General features: G+C 34.9%; 1 protein-coding gene across 1 annotated transcript in view; it reads left to right on the forward strand.

The window, feature by feature from the left end:
* Nucleotides 1-682: 682 nt before the first annotated feature.
* Nucleotides 683-23477, forward strand: part of LOC103781232 (attractin-like protein 1) — a gene marked incomplete at both ends in the record, with an annotated part of 144874 nt that continues 122079 nt past the window's right edge. Inside the window, 5 exons of the mRNA XM_008948937.1 lie at nt 683-815; nt 2162-2343; nt 13339-13552; nt 15630-15818; nt 20562-20780. Of these exons, the coding sequence (XP_008947185.1) occupies nt 683-815; nt 2162-2343; nt 13339-13552; nt 15630-15818; nt 20562-20780 (937 nt within the window). The remainder of the gene's footprint in view (nt 816-2161; nt 2344-13338; nt 13553-15629; nt 15819-20561; nt 20781-23477) is intronic.

The raw sequence follows: 23477 nt of genomic DNA on the forward strand, positions 1-23477 counted from the left end.
AGTCTTTACTCCTTTTCTTGTATAGTAAGGTACCAAAGGAATAATGTTATTCCTATATTGGTTTCCTATAGATTCTGTAAATTTTATGCTAGCTATGTTGCATACAGGTTTGCAGTTAAACCTGTAGAAAAGCATGATTGAATTTTTTGACAAATCCTGCTTGTGTTTTGTGACTACTATCCTATAGCTCCTATTTTTGTTTCATTTAATCCAGGTAAAATAAAGTAGAGCATATTCCTGAACCTTCAGCCAATGGTGTGTAATTTTACACAAGTCTTGTGCCATTTTTTTATTCTGTTTGATTATTTTGCTTCCTTTAACCAGCATAGGATGAAATAATTTAGTGAGAGCATATCCCTTAACTATCTAAGTAAAAGAGATGTATATTAAGCTCTTCATGGGCTCTGTACAGGGAAGCGGCATCTTCAAAGTACTGTTTGAGCTTCTCAGAGTTAGTTGTGTAGGACAGGTGGGGTCATTTGTGCTCTAGAAATGCATTTTGTACTCTCTGCAGCTGATAAGGGAATCTACAGAAAGATCTTATAGTCAATCTTGCTTTTACTTGGCTGTGATTTTCTGGGGGGAACCCACCCCACCTACTATGTAATTCAGCTTTGACTTCTGGTTTGTTCATAATCTGACATATGTTTGAAATGCTGTTTTGTCTCTTTTATACTTCTAGTCAGTTAAAAACTACACCAAATGCCATGTGAGGAATGAACAGATCTGCAATAAGCTGACCAGCTGCAAGAGCTGCTCCCTACACCTGAACTGCCAGTGGGACCAGCGGCAGCAGGAGTGCCAGGCACTCCCTGGTAAGGGTGGTGGGGCCAGGACACTGCTTTCTATAAATGATTTCAAAACTGAGGAAATCTCCTCCGTTCTTGCCTAAGAGTATCTGTTCAATGAGTAGACCTGGATTTGTTTTACTCATGCTGACTCTCCCTGCCTGGCTGTGCCTGTACAGGTGAGCACAGATTACAGATTGATTGGTGTGTCAATGCTCCCTTTAATCTTGTTAGGAGATATAATATTATTCCTGCAAGGCATAATGAATGGTATGTACCTCTGCACAAGCCAGTGATGAGCTCTAGCCTGTGGGGGTCACTGAGTGCAGAGCTGAGCTGCCACACTGAGTCCTTTACTGTTCCATATTCACTGACACTGTTACTTTTGGTAGCTGGGGTTTTATCTTATAAATTATACTTCAATTATACTTCAGTTTTCCTGTGTAGATAGGGCCTAAGATCTAGGTTCTTGATTGTCTAATGGTGGTAATACTATGAAAGCAGTGAGTATTAAAATGCTAATGTAAAATATTCTCAGAAGGTGAATGTTAAAGTTCTGAAATAATATTTATTCTGTAATTCATATTCATAGCTACATATATGCATTAGATATCAGAACCTTTTCTATTTGATCTTTATGTCCAGATGGAGTTAATGAACATAGGGTTTTTTTTACAGAGATTATTCATTAAATAACTTTAATCAATTTATTCCATGCAGTTTTAAACTTCATTAGTATAATCTTTCTAAAGATTGACTATAGTAGTTGCTCTGAATTACTTATTTATCTTTTAGTAGTTATCTGAATCTGAGTCATGCTGAAATATGTTGAAGAGGAAATATTTTCTAAGATATTATCTGAAATTCCTATAATTTTGATTGCATTTGTATTTAGGCAAATCTACATGCAAAGATAGGATGTTAAAGCAAAGATAGGTTAAAATTGTGATCTCTTAATTCTAGAGCAGCCATTTTCAGAGTTTGAAGTGTCATAACGTTTAGGAAAAGTGATTGATTAAACTGTTAATTAATAATCTTATCTTTAATTTAATCTTATCTTTAAACATAATATAATCTTTAATATTTAGTTGTGCTCAAATCTGAATACAGAGAAAAAATAGTGTAGAACAATATTGTTATGGTGATACCTAGCACATAACATAAATATTTAGTAAGTTGTTAAAAGTTCCTGTTCATAAAAGTACACTGTTTAATATGATTTTACTTGGTGTTTTAGAATTTACGTAGCGTGAAAAGGGAAATTGAGTGTGGGATGTATTTTGAATTATGATCTCAGAAAGATAAAATTCAGACTCCCTTAGGTTTTTAGAAGTGTTTTCACATCAGCTTTCATGGTGTGCTTCGTCCCCTAGCTCACCTGTGCGGCGAGGGCTGGAGTCACGTGGGCGACGCCTGCCTGCGCATCAATTCCAGCCGCGAGAGCTACGACAACGCCAAACTCTACTGCTACAACTTGAGTGGGAATCTTGCCTCATTAACAACCTCAAAGGAAGTGGAATTTGTTCTGGATGAAATACAGAAGTATACGCTTCAGGTGACTTGAGTAGCTGTAACTGCTGCTTATGGGAATTAAATTTGTTTTGAGAAATCTGGTTTAGGGATTTGTCCAAAAAGAGGCAAGCTTATGCCTTTAAAGAAGTGTAGTGTGGTGCTGAAGACTGATCAAAGTGGTGTATAGCACATTAAGGAAATCTCATGTTTAAAGCTAATGACACAGCAGTTCCCAAGTGTTTCTCTTGCCAGATTTAAATGTTACAGGCTACAGTTTATTTTCAAGATGTGACTCAAGAGAATGGCGGGAACACCTACCTGGGAAATCTCAGCCCTTTTCAATACTCTCTGACAGCAGGAAACAAAACAAGATGAAGTAGTTTCCACTGCAACAGAGAAAATAATCCAGACTTTCACATCAGTATCCATAAAACTGCTTGCAGAATTGTTTTTGGGTGGTGAGTAGCTAGGCTGCAGGCAAAGAACAGGGAGGTACTAAAGATGTATAATTCTCTTCACTGAGAAACCCTAGCTCCATATATAACTGGTATGGGGGATCAAAGGGGCACAGAGAGCCTGTATGAGCATATGAAATGTGGAAATTTCCTGCGTGGTAGAACTGGAATGAGCCAGGAGCTAATTACCTTTCTGTGATAATGGTGAGGGAGAGAGAGGGCTGAAAACTCTTACATGCCTCTGGCAAATACAGGAAGCTGCCATCAGAATATTCCTTAGGAAAGTGATCCATATCGATTTGTTAACTGTGGGACAAGAGAAGGGAAGTTGCAGATTAATTACCTGTCCATGGGTAGTCAGGTTCATTTTTCTTGGCACTTAAATGTTCAAGTGCTGATTGCTTTGTTTAAGCTGTTGGAAAGCCCACCCACACCAGTGGTACGTGGGTATGAAATATCTGTGTATGCTCAAAAGATGTCAAACCCAACAGTGTACATACACTCAGAGGAGATGTCTTAGCAGAATAAGATTCCATCACCAGCAAATCAGCTCATCTTAGCAAAGGACATTTTCAAAAGTGTGTATTTTGGTTTGTAGAACATGCATTTATTTGTCTGTATAAAACCTTAATTTTTAAGCAACTTAAGATTTTACACTTACAGGAAAATGAAAGGTGGTAATGAACAATTAAAAAAGCTTATATCAAGCTAGTATGTGCTTTGCAAAGTTATGCTACAAATGAATTGAGATGCATACAAAGGAAATGGTAGTTGCCTTTTGTGTTAGGATTGCCTTTGTGTTACATTAAATTTGAATGAGAGAGTTTAGGGATATATACTGTGAATCAAAGTATTCTATATTATCATTTTTAGTGTTCCATTTCAAGAAGGAGATATAAACATAGATTATGTACTTAAGGGTTGTGGTTTGGTGTTTTTTTGGTGTTTGTTTTTTTTTTTTCCTCTTTCCAATAAACCCAGGACCTGGAAAGAGCAAAATTTTTTTTTTTTTTTTTTTTTTTTTTACTAGAAAGACATGTATTTTCTATTATTTGCTATGAAAGGAGAGACGTAATTCTTCTATGTCAGAAGATCTCCCCTGATATTGTACTTACTGCAGTCTTGAAACACATTCTGTCTGTCAACCTTTCGATATGAGATAATGTTGGAAATGTCATTGAAAGCAAATTAACAAAATCACAAATGGCAATGATTTCTCTACTTATTTATCTTGCTGTCTTCTCCTCCCACCCTCCACAATTCCTATTAGAATACTACACAGGAGGCCTTCAGATCTAATGGTCTATGATAGAGTATTGATATGATTGATATTCCTGGACTGGATTGAGGTGTAGATGAGAAATAGCTTATTTTAGTGTTGGGAAGCTAGATGTATCTTACATTTCAGAGCTTAAAACTTCTACAAGGTGACATCCTATTGAGAATGTCTATATTTAAATGAAGTATGTCCTGAGCCAATGTGATGATGTAAATTTGAGATACCTCACGTACAGTTTATGCAATTGTAGAGAAATGTATGTGCTTTGAAAGTGTATCTTGGGTTAAATGATCATTTAGTTATCAGAATCTCTAATGAAATGCTACCATGATTTATCCTGATGTTTTCAGTGGCATATAGAAATAAAAAAATATATTTTATTCATATCTGTCTGTCCAGTTAGGCTGTGAAACAGTCTAAATGTCTTATCGGGTGTGACAGAGGCTCTCTAAAACCTCTTGATTTTGTTTTGTCTGCCTTTTCCTCTCAAACTGCAATCATAATGATTTAAGGAGTGAGATTTCATTTTAGATGGCTTCTTTTTGTAACAGGTGGTGGTATGGAGTTCACAAATGTCGTCAGAGCAACAGTAAAGGGAACACTATGCCTTTAATCTGTATCATCTGTGGTGGAGTTTGACTTGCATAGATAATATTAGAGGCTTTAAAATCGTTTGCTGATGTGAAACAAAAGCTTTCAGGATTAGTGAACGTGTCAAAGCAACATTTGGAGATAAGAAACGGATCTGTCTTTATCTCTGCTTTATTTAATATTCTTCTACTGAGAAGAGAAAAACAGCTGTGGAAAGCATTGTGTATTTTGCAAACTGTAGAAATAGTGTCAGTAAATACTACAGTGTGGAAGGACTTTAAAATTATTGCTCATAGAAACAATGTGGGATTTTGTAGGCTGCTTTCTAATAGAAAACAAACAAAAAATCCTTGTTCTGGGACAAATTTAGGACAATTTCTTCATCATGTTTAGTATAATGCAAAACATTGATGCCTTGAAAGATTGAGAAGGAGGAGGCTGCCATTGTCTCCTCACCCTGTCCAAACCTAACTGTGTATGAATAATTTACCTTACTTCCAATACTAAATTGGAAACCAATAGGTTGCCTGCTTTTTCAAGTATGAGAATGTTCAGACCTTTGTAGTAAGAGGTCAAAACACTGCTGAGCTGGCAGTTGTATTCTAAAACTGTCACCAATATTTTTGAAGTCTGATTTGTATTTTTCATTGAAAATAAATTAAATTCTTTAACAGAATGCCAAAGTAAAGCCAATGGATAAACTGCAGACTCATGTACTAAAGCAAAATGACACCTGATATTTTTTCTTATATTCTCTTTTATTGACCTGGTAAGCAAAATATTATGAAAGGGAAGGTTCAAGTTTTTCTGCAGAGTAGATTAAACAGCAGTCTGAGGTTAATTAATTGTTCCTGCTAATATTCAAATGTTGTATGTTAATTTAAAAGTGCAATTAGTTCTCTTGGGAGTTTTCTTACAACTATGGGATTTAACTAAAAATAATAATTTACTTAGCATGCAATAAATTCTGAGAAGGTATAGTTTTGGTGTAGTAAGCATAAACAAAGATGAGAACAGTTTTAAACAATGCCTTTCATTATAGAAATTGCTTGCAACTTTAACTCACTGTTCTCAGGGCTAAGCATCCTTTATAGTTACACTTGAGTGTAGGTTGCAGTTAATTACTGAGCTTTGCTTGGCAATCTTATTCCTTGTTAGCTCAAAGTATTCTCAGAGGGCTGCATTTTTTTGTGGATTTATCATAGGTTTGGTTGTAGTGAAGCTGACATCTGCTTTTTTTTCTTTAGAATTAGTCTCTTTACTATGGTTTCTAGCAGTCCCACTTTACTATTGTGGGTTTGGAAGTCTAATAAATTATTTCAGTACTCTGTCTCCATATTAGAGTTGTTACATTGACTGTCCATTAATTTACCTGTAGTTTAACTGTTTTCCTACTTTCAGGAAGTGGGGAACTCAAGTCACTTCAGATGCCTTAGAACAGATCCTTAGTTTCAAAATATTTTCACCTATAAAGACAAAAACTCAGTGGTATCTAACCCAAAGTCCTGCTGGAATCCTGGCTATAATCTGTGCAGATGGAAACTGGAAAGTTGTAGTCCTTCCAGTTTGCATGATTTTACATGTTTTTTTAACCAACGCCACAAAATTTTCAAAATTTGAAAAGATTAGGAAAAATAAGTGTTCTTGTGACCTAATACATTGCTCCCAATGTTAATTACATCTAGATTTCATCACTTATATCTAATAGATATGAGACACCATGAAGTTTGCTTCCACTGCTTATAATGTGTCATTCACTGGATAAGTATTTATAAAATATGAAACAAGTCGGTATCTGTTATAGTTGGAATTGCTGCATAAAGAATAGAAGCCAAGCAGTGAAGTAGTAAGTAAAATGAATGGGTTCTCTTCATATAGCTTTTTTTTTTTTTGCCTCTTTAGAGGCAAACTAACTGCAAGCCTTTCTCAAAACTGAGAATGTTTTGGAAATATGAGCACTAAGTGTATTTTCAAAATTTAATTATATGCTTCTTCCTAGGGCAACTATTTTCCTAGAAATGAAGGAGTTCAAATAAGTCTCAAAAAGTTTATTTAAGTTTGGTAATAACATAATGTGATGCACACATTAAAATGAGTTAGAAGTGTATTGTATGCTTCCATGACAATTTAAGATCCAAAATGAAAGGAATTTAAATAAAGGTGGGGATAAATTTCTGAAAGAGATATATAATTCCTTAGCAATTTGCATAATCAGGAAACAGAGGCAAATTTTGAGCCTCAGTGGTAATTGGCTATTCAGTAAAGGCAGACTTGCTCACTTCACTCATTTACAAATTATTCAGCCCTCATTAATTTGGTGCTGAGGCAGCAGTAGTGCCTGAAAAATGTGTCATGACTGTAAGTAATCACATTCACCGAAGATCTCAAAGCAACTTAGTCTGACTTAAGTTTTTTGAGTAAACAGTGGATTCCAGTGGATTCAACATCACGTATCAGCTCTAGTTAAGGTTACACAACTTTCCTTTCTAACATAGTTGCATAATTACTACTTAAAAGAAAATGAAACTTACATGGTTCAGAATGAGAGAGGAGCACATTTTTGAAGTTATTAGTGATCAATGTTTAATAAATTCCTGTAAGGGCTAAAAACTTACCTTATGTTCAATTAATAGGATTGTATATGTAAGTGCAGAATGATGATTTCTTGGCATCCATTGTATGATTACAATTTCACTCTTCTGTCAGATGAAAATGAAACCCTGTCCAGCAATTTGTCTGAGAGTTTAATAGTTCCTAATTCTCTTCTAACTTAACATAAAGGTTGATTTCTCACTTAAAAGGGCTTTTGGCATCTTAACAGTGCTATAAAGACAGATAAACTGTGAGTAGCTGCATTTCAGGCACAGGTATATGTCTTTGAACATGGGCTGTGAATTCTGAAAAAATTGGCTCAGCAATAAATAGATGAGAGGAGAAACATATTCTAGAGAATGGTTCTAATTTTTAAATAGTGTAGTGTGTTAAAACTATGGAATAGATCTGAAGAGATATTTGACTGCATTCTCTGGTGCCACATTAGTAAGGCCCATTACAAGCTTTCCCAAAGTGGATTTGGCCACCTGAGGTGTGTTGCATTGCTTTGTCTCACTGTAAAATTTGACTTGGATAATTTCTGGGTGTTTTTCTCTGCTTTCTCTGCTCAGTTTTCCACCTTTACTGTTTTTCTTTGTTGTTTTTTTTTTTTTTTTTTTTTTTTTTTAAACTGATAACTTATCTAGAATGCTACTGAGTAAGCTTGATTATGATTGATGTTGTTTTAAAATGAGTTGTATATAATGTATAATGGTAGTTTTCACAGATATACCTTGGAACCTGATTTATTTTTTTTTTTTTAAATTCTTCACTGGAAGACCTGAAAGTATGCATAGTTTTTTCAAAATATGGTGAGTGATAGTTCTAGAAAAAAAAAATCTCAATTTGAACAGACAGAATATGAACAGCAGTTGTCTATAAACATATTTAAACAAATTCTGGCCTATACATGTTAACTGAAAGTAGAAAAATAGTAGATTTACATTCATATTTCCTCCTGTGAGACAGTGCTTCCTGCCTATCCTTTTCTCTTCCTGCATGAAGGAAAAATTATTAAAGCAAAATACTATGAACTTCACCATTTCACACAGAAATCTGTAATGTAATAGAAATAATCCCTAAATCGTATGAAGAATAATTGTCTATATAATTTAGTCAAAAAGCTATTATTTGTTTTACTGCCTTTTTGTGGATGTATCATGATATAAATGAAATCCAGCTTTTAGCTCTTAACTATTTTAAATGTGAAAAAAAATGTTCAATGCTGTTGCCTGAAGTAATAATAAATCATTTGTTAAAAAGATAATGGCATTTCAAAGTTAGAAATATTAGAGGTGTAAATAGAGGATCATTCCCTAGATACACTTGAGAATCTTGGTTAAGAGATTCAGAGTTAAGATTATCATTCAAAGCAAATGGTTAGTCTTATGTCTATGCAAATCAGAAGCTTTTCCATTACTTATTAATAGCAGTAGTAGCAGGTAATAAGGATCAAGTATTACAGAATTGAAGGCATCAAATGAAGTATTTTTGTAGCTAATGTATAAAAATATTACATGCTTTCAAATACTAAATTTTTCCATCTGTTAAGACATTTTCTTCCGTTTGATTGCAAAAATACTTTATTAACACAAAAGCGACAATTTCTGCCAGCTAGGAAGTAATTGAAGTAATTTTAGGTTTTATAATGTCAACAAAAAGTAGGAGATACTGCCCGTATTCTTGATCCATATTCATGGAAGAGTGGTAGAGCTAAATATTAATAGAACATGAGTAATAGGTTTTCCTCATAGCCTGTTTGTACGTTTGTCTGTATTTATAGCATCTGAAGGGACATCCCTTTACATCCTTTCATCCCTTCTAGCTCTGTGAGTCTTTGTGAATGGCAATGTCTGCTTCCACCCTGCGTGCCCACTAGTGCTTTGTTAATTGGGAGGCAAGAAGGCAGAATAGCCACAATTTTAACGATGGATCCGGGTACTAGCAGCTGTAAAATGGAGCTGCACCATTTCTTTGGATTCTAAATGAGGGAAGGTAGATGTAGTACCAAATTGGACTAGATTATCCATTCTTAGGATACATTAGGCAATTTTTACACCTTCCCTAGAGACAGCAAATGGCTCTCTTCCTGTTTTTTTTTTTTTTTGTTTTTTGTTTTTTTTTAGAGCAATGAAGGGGAGGAGGCAGCTCTGGTAAAAACTTGAGCTTCTAGCAAAGACTTGCTAAAAGATGATGCTAGGAGGCAAGAGCTGAAGTGGCTCCTGCTGAGCTTAGACAGTCACCAGATGACCTTGTTGCCTCCTTACCAATGCTACATGATGATCATTATGCATTTGTGACCTTATGGGAAAATTCTTGTAACAGGAGGAGCGACATAGTTTTGGAGTTCCAATTCACTTCTGACCCAGTGAATGGCAACTCTAACAACTGAGGGTGACTTTAAAGCACTAAGGAAAATTGTGGCATGCATTAGATGCTTTAATAGTCATGTCATTGTTTACTGTCAGGTTCTTGCATGTGTAAATGTTCACACGTATGTTCATTCACATCTATACTGGAGATTTTCCTCCTTCCTTGAATGGAAAAGGAACTGATCCTCATCAAATTGCAGGCTCCTCTTCAACTCTGAATCTGAACAAATTACTAAATGCCAAGGACAGGTTTCTTGGTTGTGGTTTTGGCAAAAAAAGTATGCATTCACCAAGGGCTTGAGGAAGAAAGTAAGTCTTCAGAAGTCTCTGAGGAGGAACTTCTCAGTTACATGTTGAGCAAAGATCAGCTGAAATTCCAATAAGGAAAATGGTATTTTTCAGAAGAAAAAATTAAACATATTTGGGGCTGATATCATGTCAGCAACTGTTTTTCTGAAGTGAAGGGTTGATTTGTACTGTGTTTTTCACCCACCTGGCTTGATAAATGTTTTTCAAGAGGCCTGGAAGCTAGAATCTTACATCAGTGAGTTCTGTGTACAGAGAACAGGCAGTCTTGTTTCCTTCCTGTCTGATTCTCTTCAGAAGCGTCTTTGGCAAGATATTCAAAGTAAAGGAATCGGTTTCCTACATTCATTTTGCATTAAATGAAAAAAACATAGAGTTCAAGTGAAGAATGTTCAACTCTCATTATTTCTTAAGCCTGAAGAAGAAACTGGATTGGCATTCTCATTTGGCACCTTTGAAGTCCCTCAGAAGCCTCAAGTACTCTGAGATTCTCAGCTATTATAACTGAACCTTTCATCAGTTTGAAAGATAAGGATGAGATTTATAGGTAGTTTGGTTTTTTTTTCTCCCAGAAATTAGTTTGATGGTCACAGCACACCAGTGTCTGCAGGTGTCACAGGTGGAACTTTCTGAATTCTCTAATTGCTATTGGTGTTTTCCTGTTGGCTTTCAGTGCAGCAGTCATTTTTTGCTGACAAGCTTTGGTGATGCCAACATACAGTCTCTGCGATTGCCATTAGACTTCAGCTGTAGTCCCCCACATCACGGAATTAATGCCACATAACTGAACATATGATTTAAGCATATCCTTGGAGCATTTTGATGACCTGCTTCTCAGCTGTTTACCATATTTTAATCAGACATTAAAAAAAAAAATAAAAATTGGCTAATCTTTTTTCGGTGTCCTAACAACATCAGTATCATCCTAACAGTATCAGTGAACCTGCAAGGTGGTAGCTTTGATGGTGTGTATTTGATAGCACGCTAATCGCTGTTCAGGTCTGTATTTTGATGTGTTGCACTAGCAAAGAGTCTAAGATGGTATATATGGAAGTTGAGATATCTGACATGATGACTATAAGTTGCCCAGATGCTTACAGTTGTTAAGAATGATGATGACTATGGTATGTGTTGCTTTTGCAAGATTTCTTTCATTTCAGGGATGCTGCTTTTATCTCCTAAGGCTGCTCTGGTGTTCATGATTCTGCCTGGGACTTTGGTCATCTTTAGAGGGGTTCTGAGACACTCCTACTCAAACAGAAGGGTTTCTCTCCAAGTGTCACTGCTGCACCATCAGTTTTCATTATTGGCCTGACTTGCTTTTCACCATAGCTGGAATAGGAGCTCTGTTTTCTGTGTACTGATGCTGAGGCCAAATTATTTGGCAGAGAAATAGAAACAGTAATACATTGAAAGTTCTCTTGGCTAGAGTTCCACAGCCCCAGAATAGCCATTTAGGATTGCTTTAGGTCTGTGTTTGTCAGCAGTTTATCCTGCCTGAGTCCCTGACATTTTTCATATGTGCCTGCTGTGCACGCTTATATGCAGCAATCCAGGCAACTGAATAACAAGACAACAGATGCATTATTTGTCACTTTCCAGGAGCCCAGGTTCCCCTTTTACTGCTTGCATCATGTTCTTTTTAGTATCCAGAAGGTGGGAGCTCCCACAGAGACCTGAAAAGTTGGTCACCTGGTGTAGCAATGAAGTTGTGAAGTAAATACAGAAGTAAGACACAAGAATGAGTGGTGGCATTTCTGCTGGATGTTCTCATTCCAAGTCTACTGGAGTGCATCACTGCTTTTGGAATGGAACATTTCTTAGTCAGTGTCTGGTTTATTTAAGTTTGTTCTTGCATCTGTAAATCTGTTAGTTGCTGTGGCAGTTTCGTTTGATCATGCTCCCAACTGGTAGGACAGATGAAGAAGAGAACACAGGGATTACATTTTATGGAGGTCAGGAATACTAATTATCTACCTACTGATTTTTTAAAAAAGTAATTACCATTGATATTTCTGAAGCAGAATGAATAATTCTTCATATGTTAGTTTGGTCTAATGAGGCAGGGGAAAAAGAGGAATGCTCTGATGAGTTGTATATTTAAAAGCTTTGAAAAACTTTTCAGCAGTGGTTTAAACATGAGTGGGCAAAGAAAGATGTGAGATCAAGGATGAAAGGTCTTAGAGATGGTGGCAGTGACTCTTGGTTTACTTGTGAAAGAGATCTTGAACCATGGCAAGTTCCCTTCAGGTACCTAAGTATTCTCCTTACTTTGGCTTATAAATTAAATTAGTTGAGAACATAATTCACAATCAGGTCAACATTTCTGCTTTGGAGCTGACAACATCTGTCCTCTGCCTGGTGCAGACGACTGTGGTGTTTGGTGCTCTGGTATTCACCTGCCACCACATGCCTGTCATAGCCTGTAGTCTCTATACTTCTCTTCCTTTTGTTTGAACTGGGGTTAATGAAAACTACCTGCACAACGATTTCATGAATAATGAGTTTGGTTTTGTTATCTTGATATATTTACAGTGATGGGAGCGAGAAATGTATGTAGATTTATCCTGCAAAGGAATAAAGCAAAGGCCTTTAACCCTCACAATCTGCTTTTTCTCTTGGCAATTGTCCAAAGATGAAATTATACAAATAAGTCAAAAATATGATGTGATTTTACTAATACATCCTAAATATTTTTTTGAGAATTAATGCTTTTTACATTTTCTAGGCTAGGTATTCTATAGCTTATAAATCAATAATGGAAGTGTATTCGATGTGTGCCTAATGACATTGAAGTTGTACATGTGCTGCTTTCACCGCTGTCTCTGAATTGCCTAAAGATTTTGAGATTTTGATCAGTGTCAGTAATACAGATTTTAGAGAATGGAATATGTATTCTGTGTGTGTGTGTTTTTTTTTTTTGTTGTTGTTTTGTTTTTTTTTTAAATTTTTTTTTTCTCTCCTTGAGCTTTGTTTTCTGTGAATTGCTGTTAACTTATGTGTATTGTATTATGCACATTGGCCCAACAATTAGTAATCAGTATAGTAGCCTCTGGAGGAAAAAAAAAAAAGAAAAAGAAATAATTTCATTATAACCATTTGGCCTGGTTTCTGACTCTTTATCAAGTAATAGTAATCAGAATTTACTTAGAACAGAAGAAACATAGATTTTTAGTAGAACAGAAACATATGGTGGCTGGAGGGTTTTTTTGTATGTTTTTTTTGGAGAGTGGGTTCAGCAAGGTAGAACAATCAATATAAAGCCTGTATGGACAATGACTGATAAGATAATGTGAGAAAAGAACATAACATGGTGAATTCTCTCAAAATATGAAGTTGTTGCTGCTGTGAGCTGTTCTTTGAAATGTTTTAACAACAACAACAACAAAAAAGCGCAAGCATTTTAACTAATTATCTCACTTTTGTTTCGTTCTGATCCACAGAAAATTTCCCCTTGGGTAGGTTTACGCAAGATCAACATCTCCTACTGGGGCTGGGATGACATGTCTCCTTTCACCAACACAACTCTGCAGTGGCTTCCTGGAGAGCCAAATGACTCTGGCTTCTGTGCCTATCTAGAAAGAGCAGAGGTGGCAGGTCTGAAAGCGAATCCATGCACGGCCATGGCAGATGGTCTCGTGTGTGAAAAACCTGTTGGTAAGCAATCTCTAATACTCATTTACTGTTACTGTCACTGTTAGCAAGCTGTTTGGGTTTTAATTTGGCTAAGAGGGGTTTTCGGACAATTTGGATTAAATAATATAAAAAAAAAGAAATAGTTTTTTATTTTTTGAAAAATATGGAGCTTTAATGTAGAAAACAAATAATACTCCTAAACCAATGAATATTTCTTTGTGAATTAGTTTGCATGGCTTAGTTTGCATTACACCAGAAGTCTTATAAACTGCCTCTAAATCAGTAGTAGCCAGTGACAACAGTGACTGTAGCATGAAAATGTCTGAGCAGGTGTCCAACAAGGCTGAGGTTTTCTTTCTGAATCTCACTGAACATCAATTAAGATTTTGATGGTCTAACAGACTAACAAAACCAAAATTCTTGTTTCTGTCTTTTAGGTTTGTTTGTGTGTAAAGATTACCATGGCAAGTAGTCACCTGACAGATAAAATTTGCATTTTCATGTTCCGATTGGCCCATGTTTCACTTCATAGCTGTTCTATGAAGTTTCAACTTCATAGGTTGAGCACACAAAGTTCTTTAGATTTCTCTGCCAGATGTATTTTGTGTGTTGCCTGTGCAGAACTGGGACATACCTCCATTGCTGGTGTGTGGGAACACTACCTAGCAGTCTGATGCTTTTGCTGTGAAATTCTCAGAGTTCACTTGTGTAACCGAGTCGCACTCTTGCCAATCCCTAATTCTTTTATAAGGAATTCCAAGTAGTAATGCAGTTGGAAGGTATATATTGTACACTTGTTGTTACTGCCATCTCTGTTTCTTAAAAATGTCATCTTTCATAGTGTTCTTAATGTTGAGCTATTATTTAATTATTTACCATTTTTTCTCAGAATAATAAAGTATAAAATCACAAAGGGAGACATCTCAAAATGTAAAGGATACACTAGGTGGAACAAAATGACATTATTAAGATGCAGTATTTTAAAATTAGATCAACTTTTTATGCATTTGTTAGCTGTGCCTTGCTTTAGGGTTTTTTTTTTTAAATCTTAAGGTACTTCAAAGACTGTAGAACTCAAAATTCTTTAGCCATATGAGAATACTTTTATAGTTCATTTTTTTTTTGTTGTTACTGTTTTTTTTTCTTTGCATTTATTAATTGCAAACCACAGCTTGGATACGTGCATAGTAGGTCAAATCCGGGAATGCCCTTGGTTAAGTGATTTGGTGCACTGTTAGCTGATAAGAATGACTTGCAAACTTGACTGGTATTGAATAGGAATCAATAATATAGCAAAACATGGCAATATATAGGAGGGCTTTATCCCGATGTTTCACAAGTCACTTTTGTATGGAACTTATTGTGCTATGTACACTTTGGTGTTCCTGTGAAAGAATCACTATACTCTTGTTCCTGTGCAGTTTAGTTTTATTTGAAATCAAAGTAAAAATCAGGAGATAGGGCATTTAGAGATAACATACACCTTTAACCTAGTCAGAATATGGTCTCTAGGAGAGAAAAGCAAACCGACCCAAAACCTAAAACATCCCAACTGACCAAAACAAACAAACAAACAAAAACCCCAAATCTGTTTTGCATTGGAAAACGTTCCTTTTGTTACTTTCCCTTTGGATTTTAGTGACTTTCATTTGTACAATATAAGGCAAAAATTTAGGGATAAGTAAGCCATAAGTAGAGTATTTGTTGTGTATTGTCACTGTTAAACTAAAGAGAACAATAGACCCAGAAAACTACTGTACTTATTAAGAAATTTTGAGATGTATTTTGTCATGTATGTGCAAATAACTAAGCTGACATTACCAGAATATTAAAGTTATTTCACTATATAGATAAAATTGCTGTGAAAATTTTTAAATGGACTTGTAAAGCTATAGTATGATTCATACTGAGTATTAATTTTTAAAATATATTATTGTACCTTTATAATGCCACGTAAGTTTGGATGCAATTATTTATAGCTAAATAAGGAAGTAACCTTTTTCACTTTAGCAAGGATTTTTCTAATTGAAGATATGATTAAAGAAAAAGGAGATGGAACTTATGCTCAAAAATGTAAACGTTTGTGGTTCTTTTCCAGTCAGTCCTAACCAGAATGCCAGACCCTGCAAAAAGCCATGCTCCCTGAGAACAACGTGTTCTAACTGCACGAGCAATGGTATGGAATGTATGTGGTGCAGCAGTACGAAGAGATGTGTTGACTCAAACGCCTATATCATCTCCTTCCCATATGGACAGTGCCTGGAATGGCAAACTGCCACATGCTCCCGTGAGTATCTTAATGAGCAGTCGACCTATTAAATATACTGTTGTGTTTTTTCCCACTGAAAAGGACATCTATATAAATAGGATTTGGCACATTCACTAAAGATAAAAACAATTTCAAATGGATGACCTTATATAGCTGCTATGTAAGCAGTCAATACCGTGTATGCATTTTCTAAATACAGATAAAATCCTGGCAATTATTTTATGGTGAAACATATTTAGTCTTTTGAAATAGTAAAAAGTGCTTGTTGTTTTCCGATAGAGGAAAAATACTATGATTGTACGATCAGTGTTAGTGTGTCAAACAATGGCCATGAGTTGGAACAGAATAATGCTAAAATTACACAAATAATATGTAGAACTTAAAATTATACAACATAAAGTTATGAAAAAAAGAAAGTGAGCTGAATTCATAGTCTTTAGGATTCAGATTTATTTTGTTGGATTCAAAGATGATAATTTTCCTAGCACTCAAAGATAAAAATAATATTATAATAATGAGTAATAATCTTGAGGATATTGTGACACAGGCACAAAACAAGTGGTCTTGGTCTTTCACAGATTTTTCTCACTTGCAAATGCTGATTATTAACCCTTGCAGATTGTTTGTCCACCCCATGGAAACAGAGTGAATTCTGTTAGGCCATCAGGCTGCTAAAGGAGGTGTAGAAAACTTTTGGCCTGGGTGATCAAATTGGATCAGGCTGTATTAATGTTCAGGTTTGCTCATTCCATCCTTTCGAGACAAAAAAAAAGTGATTTCTTACTTTGTCAAGCAGCAAAGGTACTCCCCAGATAGCCCCTTTGGAAGCATGTTCAATCAGAAATTGATACAATGCCTCTCCAGGAGAACAGGAGACCTACTCAATGTAGCTTTCAGTGTCCCATTCAGCTAAAGCTCGTTATTCCCATGCGTGTAGTGACTGGACCTGGTTGAGTTCGGCACTGTGTAATTGCAGTGTATATCAGCGCCGTAATTCCTGTGAATGCTGGAGCAAGCTGTCTGGTGCCTGACATTCTTGTCTCAGTTGTGGTTTATTTAGAACAATTTGGCAGTTCTCATCCTATAGAAGACTGGTTCTTAGTATTTTTACAGTCCTTGAAGATTTGATGAAAATATTTTCTGCCTGTGAAGGACTTCAATCCAGTGGGACCCAAACTTAATATATAGGACTTCTGAAGTGTACCACTGAACTCTCATTATTGCTCCTCTCTGTGTTTTGCTACTTACCTCCAACTTTGTTTCCCTCTTCATAAGGGTCTTTTGATGCCAGCACCTTTTTTGGATATGTTAGTGGCAGGATTGATCATGTCAACATGAAGCAACTTGTTTCAAGGTCATAATCTGATTGTGATTCGATTTAATAGATTATGGATACAAATACAAAAAATAGAGAAGGTCATTACTTGCTTTCACCTAAACCTCAGGAAAATAGCAAGAGAAGTCAGGTCCTGCCATATCTGTAATAGGAAGCATTGATATATCCTAATCTTGGGAGTCAAGAAAGGCTATATGTACTTATATCTGGGTTAAAGGAAAATAAGGCATAAGAAAAGTTTTCTTTCAGATAAAACTGGCTGAGAGCCTGTCTTCATCTTAACTGAGATTCTGTCTTCATCTTCATCCTTAGTAATTGTGGAATATAGTGAACCACTACAATGTTGACCTGTTCTGATAAACTTTTAGGCTTAGTAAATTTCATATATTAATCCAAGTTCTAGTGTTCAAGTACAGTTTTGTCTAGAAGCAGGATTTACATGTTACTTGGGTCTGAATGTCCTCTAACACCATCTGTCAGCCATAGGGACACTTAATCTCTTGTCTTATGTATTTGGAATAATAATACTATAATTAAGGTTTCTCTCTCAAAAAAGTTCACAAAACTTTTCTTCACTTCTTTAAGGATTCAGTTTTGCAGCTTATAAAATACTGATAATGAGTTGTGGTAGAAGAAAAGTAGATTGAAAATTTGGAGATAAAATAGACAGCACACCACATGAATAATGGCTAGCTTTTAAAAATAGCATATATTATGTCAACCTGAACTTTTCATTCTCCTTTTAGATTTGTGTAATAGTTGCACATTATACTTATGGAATTTGTTTGGGAGACACAAGAAACTGTTTTCAATTTAATTGCAATTTTTGTCAGGTTTGTAAAAGTTTACATTATATGAAGCAAATATGTTTTGCTATATACCAGTTCATCATTATGTAAAGGCATTTATATGAAAATATATTTTCTATTCAATAAATTAAAAAAACCCAAGATCATATGTCCCTAAGTATTTTTTTCCCAGAGTTTTAAAGCATTAGACATTTTGCATTTAAGCAAACCAATGCATGTCATAATGAAACATGCTTCCAACATTGTTTCAGTCTAAATTACTTGAAATTTTTATTAGGTAGATATATCATTATTGCTGCTGAGGTAATGAAGTATTAGGAGGATTCCCTTATCAAGAAGTAATGTTTCTATCTGATTAAAAAATGGAATGTAACTATACCTTTAAAGAAAAATGCTATTTAAAAAAAAAATTGTTATTCTGAATGACAGATGTCTGAGGTTGTAGATGTTTTGGTCTGAATAAAAAAAAAAACACATGAAGATATATGATTTAAAAGAAAAACATAACAACCAGGGACTCTGCATTTATCTTCACAACTTGGAATTAAAATAAAGAATATTTTATTGGTGACATTTTGTCATTTTTAATACTTGCTTGCCAAAAAGTTGCATTCCACTGTTCCCCACATCTTCCATCCATTATGACATCTGATTGAATAGCTGACAGCTGAACAATCTTGGACCACTTCTAGAATTTAAAAAAAAAAAAATTCTGCTTGAGTATCACCTTCTATAAACAATAGCTTCTTAGTTAGCTCTATTCTGCTTTTCAGAGGAATGCCATTAAGGAGAATATCTGAGGATTTTAACTTTTGATTCTGTTTTATCTTTCATGCAGACAGTGCAGCTGATATTTCAGAGCTCTTTTCTTCTAGCTTTATAAATAGCAGCATGAGAATTGTTTGGGTTATTTCCAGTGCATCTCTGAAAGGGCAAGCCAGCCACTACAGAATGGTGGTCTTTATTTTTCTGCTGATCTTCTAATGTATTCAAAACCCTAAAATTTGTATCATTCAGCTTCAGATCTGATGAGGTCTCTTTTAAAACTGATTTGTCACATGATTGACATTGATTTCCAAGAACAGTTGAGTTTGGGAAATTTGAAACATTTCCTCCTATTCAGATTCTTCCATGCCTAATATACAAGAGCTCATGCTCCAGCTTTCTGCACTGTAAAAGTCCTTTTGAGATCTTTTGAGGCAGATTTTTAACTGCCTGTTTTCTTGATATCTGCATGTATCTTTAGACCATTTTTTCTCTGACAACTTTCATTACTTTTAAGCAATTTTAATAGTTCCTGAAATCAGAGTAGCTAGCTTTATTCAGCTGTCAGTTTACTGAATTGTGACTGAAATTGTTTGGCTTGATATACTTTTTATAGCATGAATGTCAAGTACTGCCTTTATGGGGTAGAGTGGTCCAGGTAGCTGTGAGCATTAATTGGATATAGTGTCCAGGCTGCAGCTGAGCCAAATTGAGAGGTTACACTCAGGGAGAAGACATTTAAGTGTCCTCCAAAAACTTCCCATAAACCTTTAAAATATTTTCTTTTTGAAAAGAAAGAAACTTAAACTATTTCTGGGTTCCTGGTAGGATCTTTCTGATTTCATGTATGCTTTTAAAATTTGTTTTTTAAGTGTCTACAAAGTTAAAATGTGAAGAGAGAGGGACCTATAGTGACCAACATTCAAATTATTCTGATGTTAATTTGATTCAGTGTTACACCATTAATTTAAAAAAAAAATTAAGGTGTATCAGAAAAAGCCGAAATAAACTTGTGAATTCAAATGGTCTTCCAGAAGATACTAACTGATAAATTTCGTATTAATAAGTGGCAGTAACTTCAAAATATGAATTATATCTGGTTCCAAACAGATTTAAAATATAAGGAAGACCATTTCATGAGAAATTAAATTATTTTAAAAGAGTGGAATATAATAGATCTAGAAGGAAATTTGATTGTGAGCATACAAATTAAAAAATGAAACATACTTTACCAGACAAGAGTCTTAAGATATAGTTCAGTTAAATTATGGCTTGTAGCTTAACTAAACTTTTTTTGAAAGATGTGTAGTATGTTAGCTTGTTTTAAAAGTTCTCTGTGTATTTGTAGATGAATACTCAGGTGTGATCCCAAATAAATTTTTTGTTTTGAATTTGAATTATAAAATTTTAAAAATTGTTGGTTTTGCTCTTATTTAGATTATTGACCTTGTCTTGAATTCTGGATTTTTTCTGTTGGTAAAACTATTAATATATACCTCTCATAATATATATTGATAATAAGCACAGAATATCTATTTTACCATGGGATTTAATGAACATGTATACTGTTATTCCTCTGCATCATTATCTTTGTTGCATTGTGGGGTAAGAAACACCTGCTGTGTATTTTGTGATCTTTGAAGTACAATTTCTAAAGAAAACAGAGATATACTTACTAATGTTACTGAAATTTTTAAATGTGCACAAGGAAAAAGAAATGCAACATTGTTTCTTCATCAACCATTGTAAAATCCAGACATTTTATTAAAAAAAAAAAAAAAGAAATCACCTGAAACTAAAGCCCAATACAAAAACAACTCTTGCATTAATACTCTATTCCATGTAATAAAGCTCAAAACTGCTCTGGACTGAGGACCTGTGGACAGTGTTTGGAACAGCCTGGGTGCGGATGGTGCAATGATCCCAGTAACACTGGCAAGGGACAATGTTTGGAAGGATCATCAAGAGGCCCAATGAAGCCTGTTGGCATGCACTCTAATGAAATGATGCTTGATGCTAGTCTTTGTCCAAAAGAGAAAAATTACGAGTGGTCTTTTATCCAGTGTCCAGGTAAGGTTTACCTTCATTCTTTTGTATATATGAAAAAGAGGGTGTTTCTCTGTTTAAGCATGCTGAATTAACATCATCATTTTGAGGAATACAAATAACATATGCATGATAGATTTATTTTTCCAGAGTACTGTGTAATTATATAATTTGGTAGTCTCTGTCTAATGAACACAAGTGTGCTTCCTATCATGCAGGTTCACAAGTGAAAATTAATGCAAATAGTTTAACCAATGTTTCCATTTATTTATAAATAAGTTTTCACCCCTCCTGTCCTTCTACTTGTTAAAACCCTTCTATATGAATTTGCTTCAGCTCTTGCTTTCTTTTGGCTTCTGTATCCATCAGAGAAGAGTGAGCAGGAGCTTCCAGCATCCCCACTGCCCATGCAAAAGGCCATCTGGCTGTGAAAGTGGGGGACTTCCAAGTATCTGAGCTGTGCCTCCAGTCTACCTTTTAGACATTTTGAGTAAATAGAATTTATGCTTTTGTAATCTTAAAGAGAATCTCTGAAGTCTAAATTTAAGCTATTCCAACCTTGCTATAGTATTTCAGTTTTTAAGTTCATTGGAAAAGTAAACAAGACATCAGGAGACTTAAGACTGTGGAAGCTGTGTGAAGTACTCAAATCCTGAAAGCAGTGGTGCAGTAGTGCAGGCAGATGAAAAGCACATGGAGGAGTTTGACAGACCTCCAGTGGTAGTAGAGTTTAAAAGATAGCTTGAAAAGTGTTTCTTAGAATAAATGGTGTTGTGCTGAAGTTGTTTTTCCCAGAAGGATTCCTGCTAATGATAAATTTGGAAGCTGGAGCTTCTCTAGCATCAAAACTTTTGTGGGTACATGCAGCTATATTTGCTCTCCTGGGTACTTTTTTTCATCAGCATATTCATAGAATCCTAGAATTCTTTGGGTTATAAAAGGCATTTAAGATCGAGTCCAACCATTAACCTGACACTACCAAGCACACCACTGCACCACGTCCCTAAGCATCTCATCTACACATCTGTTAGATACTTCTAGGGATCCACCACCTCCCTGGGCAGCCTGTTCCAATGCTTGACAGCCCTTCATCATAAAATTTCTTCTTTTTTTTTTTCTCTCTGTGTATGTGTGTGTGCATATACTTGTGTGTTTATATATATATATTTGCATGTAAGTGTGTGTATCACTATATGATTTAGAAAGGAGAATTCTGAAGAGACCAAGTAAACCAAGTGAACATTGTCAAATGTTCGATTTAGACCCAAAAAAACTCCAAACCATGTAATACCATTTCCTGAACAGAGAAGTCTCTAGTAAATTTCTGGGAACAAGAGAATGACATGACATTGTATGGAAACGTCAGTACTTAGTTAGTATGTAAAAATACAGGTATGTTGATGAGTGCTCTGTTCGACTTTCACTGCAATACATAGTATCTAGCACCAGTGAAGTCATAATAGATACATATATTGCTTGTCTAAAATGTTTGAGTTAGAAGATTTCATCACCTTATTTGTTTAATATTTCTTCTTCTTGGATAAAATTCTGTACACATTGTATATTCTGACCAAGAATTCACCGAAGCTCCACTTTAGTTTAAAAACCCACTAGTTTTATTAGTTTAAAAGGCAGATCCTACAGAAGACCTAAAATTTTAACCAGCATGACATTTAATTTTAATTGGTATAGGCCATAGGTTTTGTTCCCAAGTTTTAGATTTCATTTTCTTAAAATACTATCTGCAATGGGTTATAATAATACGGTTTATTATTCTTAGCAGAGCAATCATGTGATGTACCTGAAATAAGACAGAGCTGCTCCTAAGCCTGTATAAGCCTACTGAACAGTTTGTGGTTTGCATAAATAGGTGATAATACGTAATTTGAAGATTATTCTGGCACATTGATGAATAGCTGGCTAAACCATTTGTGTTCATTCATGTATGCACTTAGTTTTCTTTGCAGTTCATATCCATGGTCTTTATAGTGCCTCTGGGCAATCTGTTGGTGATAAGTTTTTAAAGTGCATTCTCATTTTCTGTCTGTTCAAATTTTAAAACTAGTATTCAACAGGTAGTATAAAAATGTTCCTTCTTGTGACTGGACATTTTGAAGTCTACGGTCCTCAAAGCAGCTGTCATAGTATTTCTTTTGATAATGACTACTTTTTAATATTCAGAGTTGTATTTTAACTGAACTATTATTATAAATAAAATGGCAAATATGATACAGAAAAAAATAGTGTTGGCATTTCCTTTCATAAGAGCAGTTTAGGTAGAATGCGAGACCAAATTTATCTTTAAAATCTAGATTTATCCTCTTGAGTAGCAGTATGAATTGATTCTAACTAGTTTGTTTAAAACTAAATGAAGTATCTTTACACTAAATCCAGATTGTAATGCAGACATCCTTTTTATATATTTTCCTAATATTAAGCATTTTCTTAAAGCTATAATTATCAACAATTGTCAACATCACCAACCATTTCAACACAGAGGTCAAAAACAAATTACCATAAAATTGCTTGTCTCCAGGGCAGTCTCGCCAAAGATTTAGTTAAATCACATTTTTATGTGTGAGGAAAATTACTCTGTTGCTGCCAGTGATGTACATTAAAATAATTTAAAAAAGGACTTAAAAATATGACTTGTGGTTCTTGTTTAAATGATCATTACAGTTTCATTATTATTATTATTTATTACTATTATTTTAATTACAC

This window comes from Merops nubicus, unplaced genomic scaffold (assembly GCF_000691845.1).
Source record: "Merops nubicus isolate BGI_N331 unplaced genomic scaffold, ASM69184v1 scaffold6821, whole genome shotgun sequence".
Lineage (NCBI taxonomy): Eukaryota > Metazoa > Chordata > Aves > Coraciiformes > Meropidae > Merops > Merops nubicus.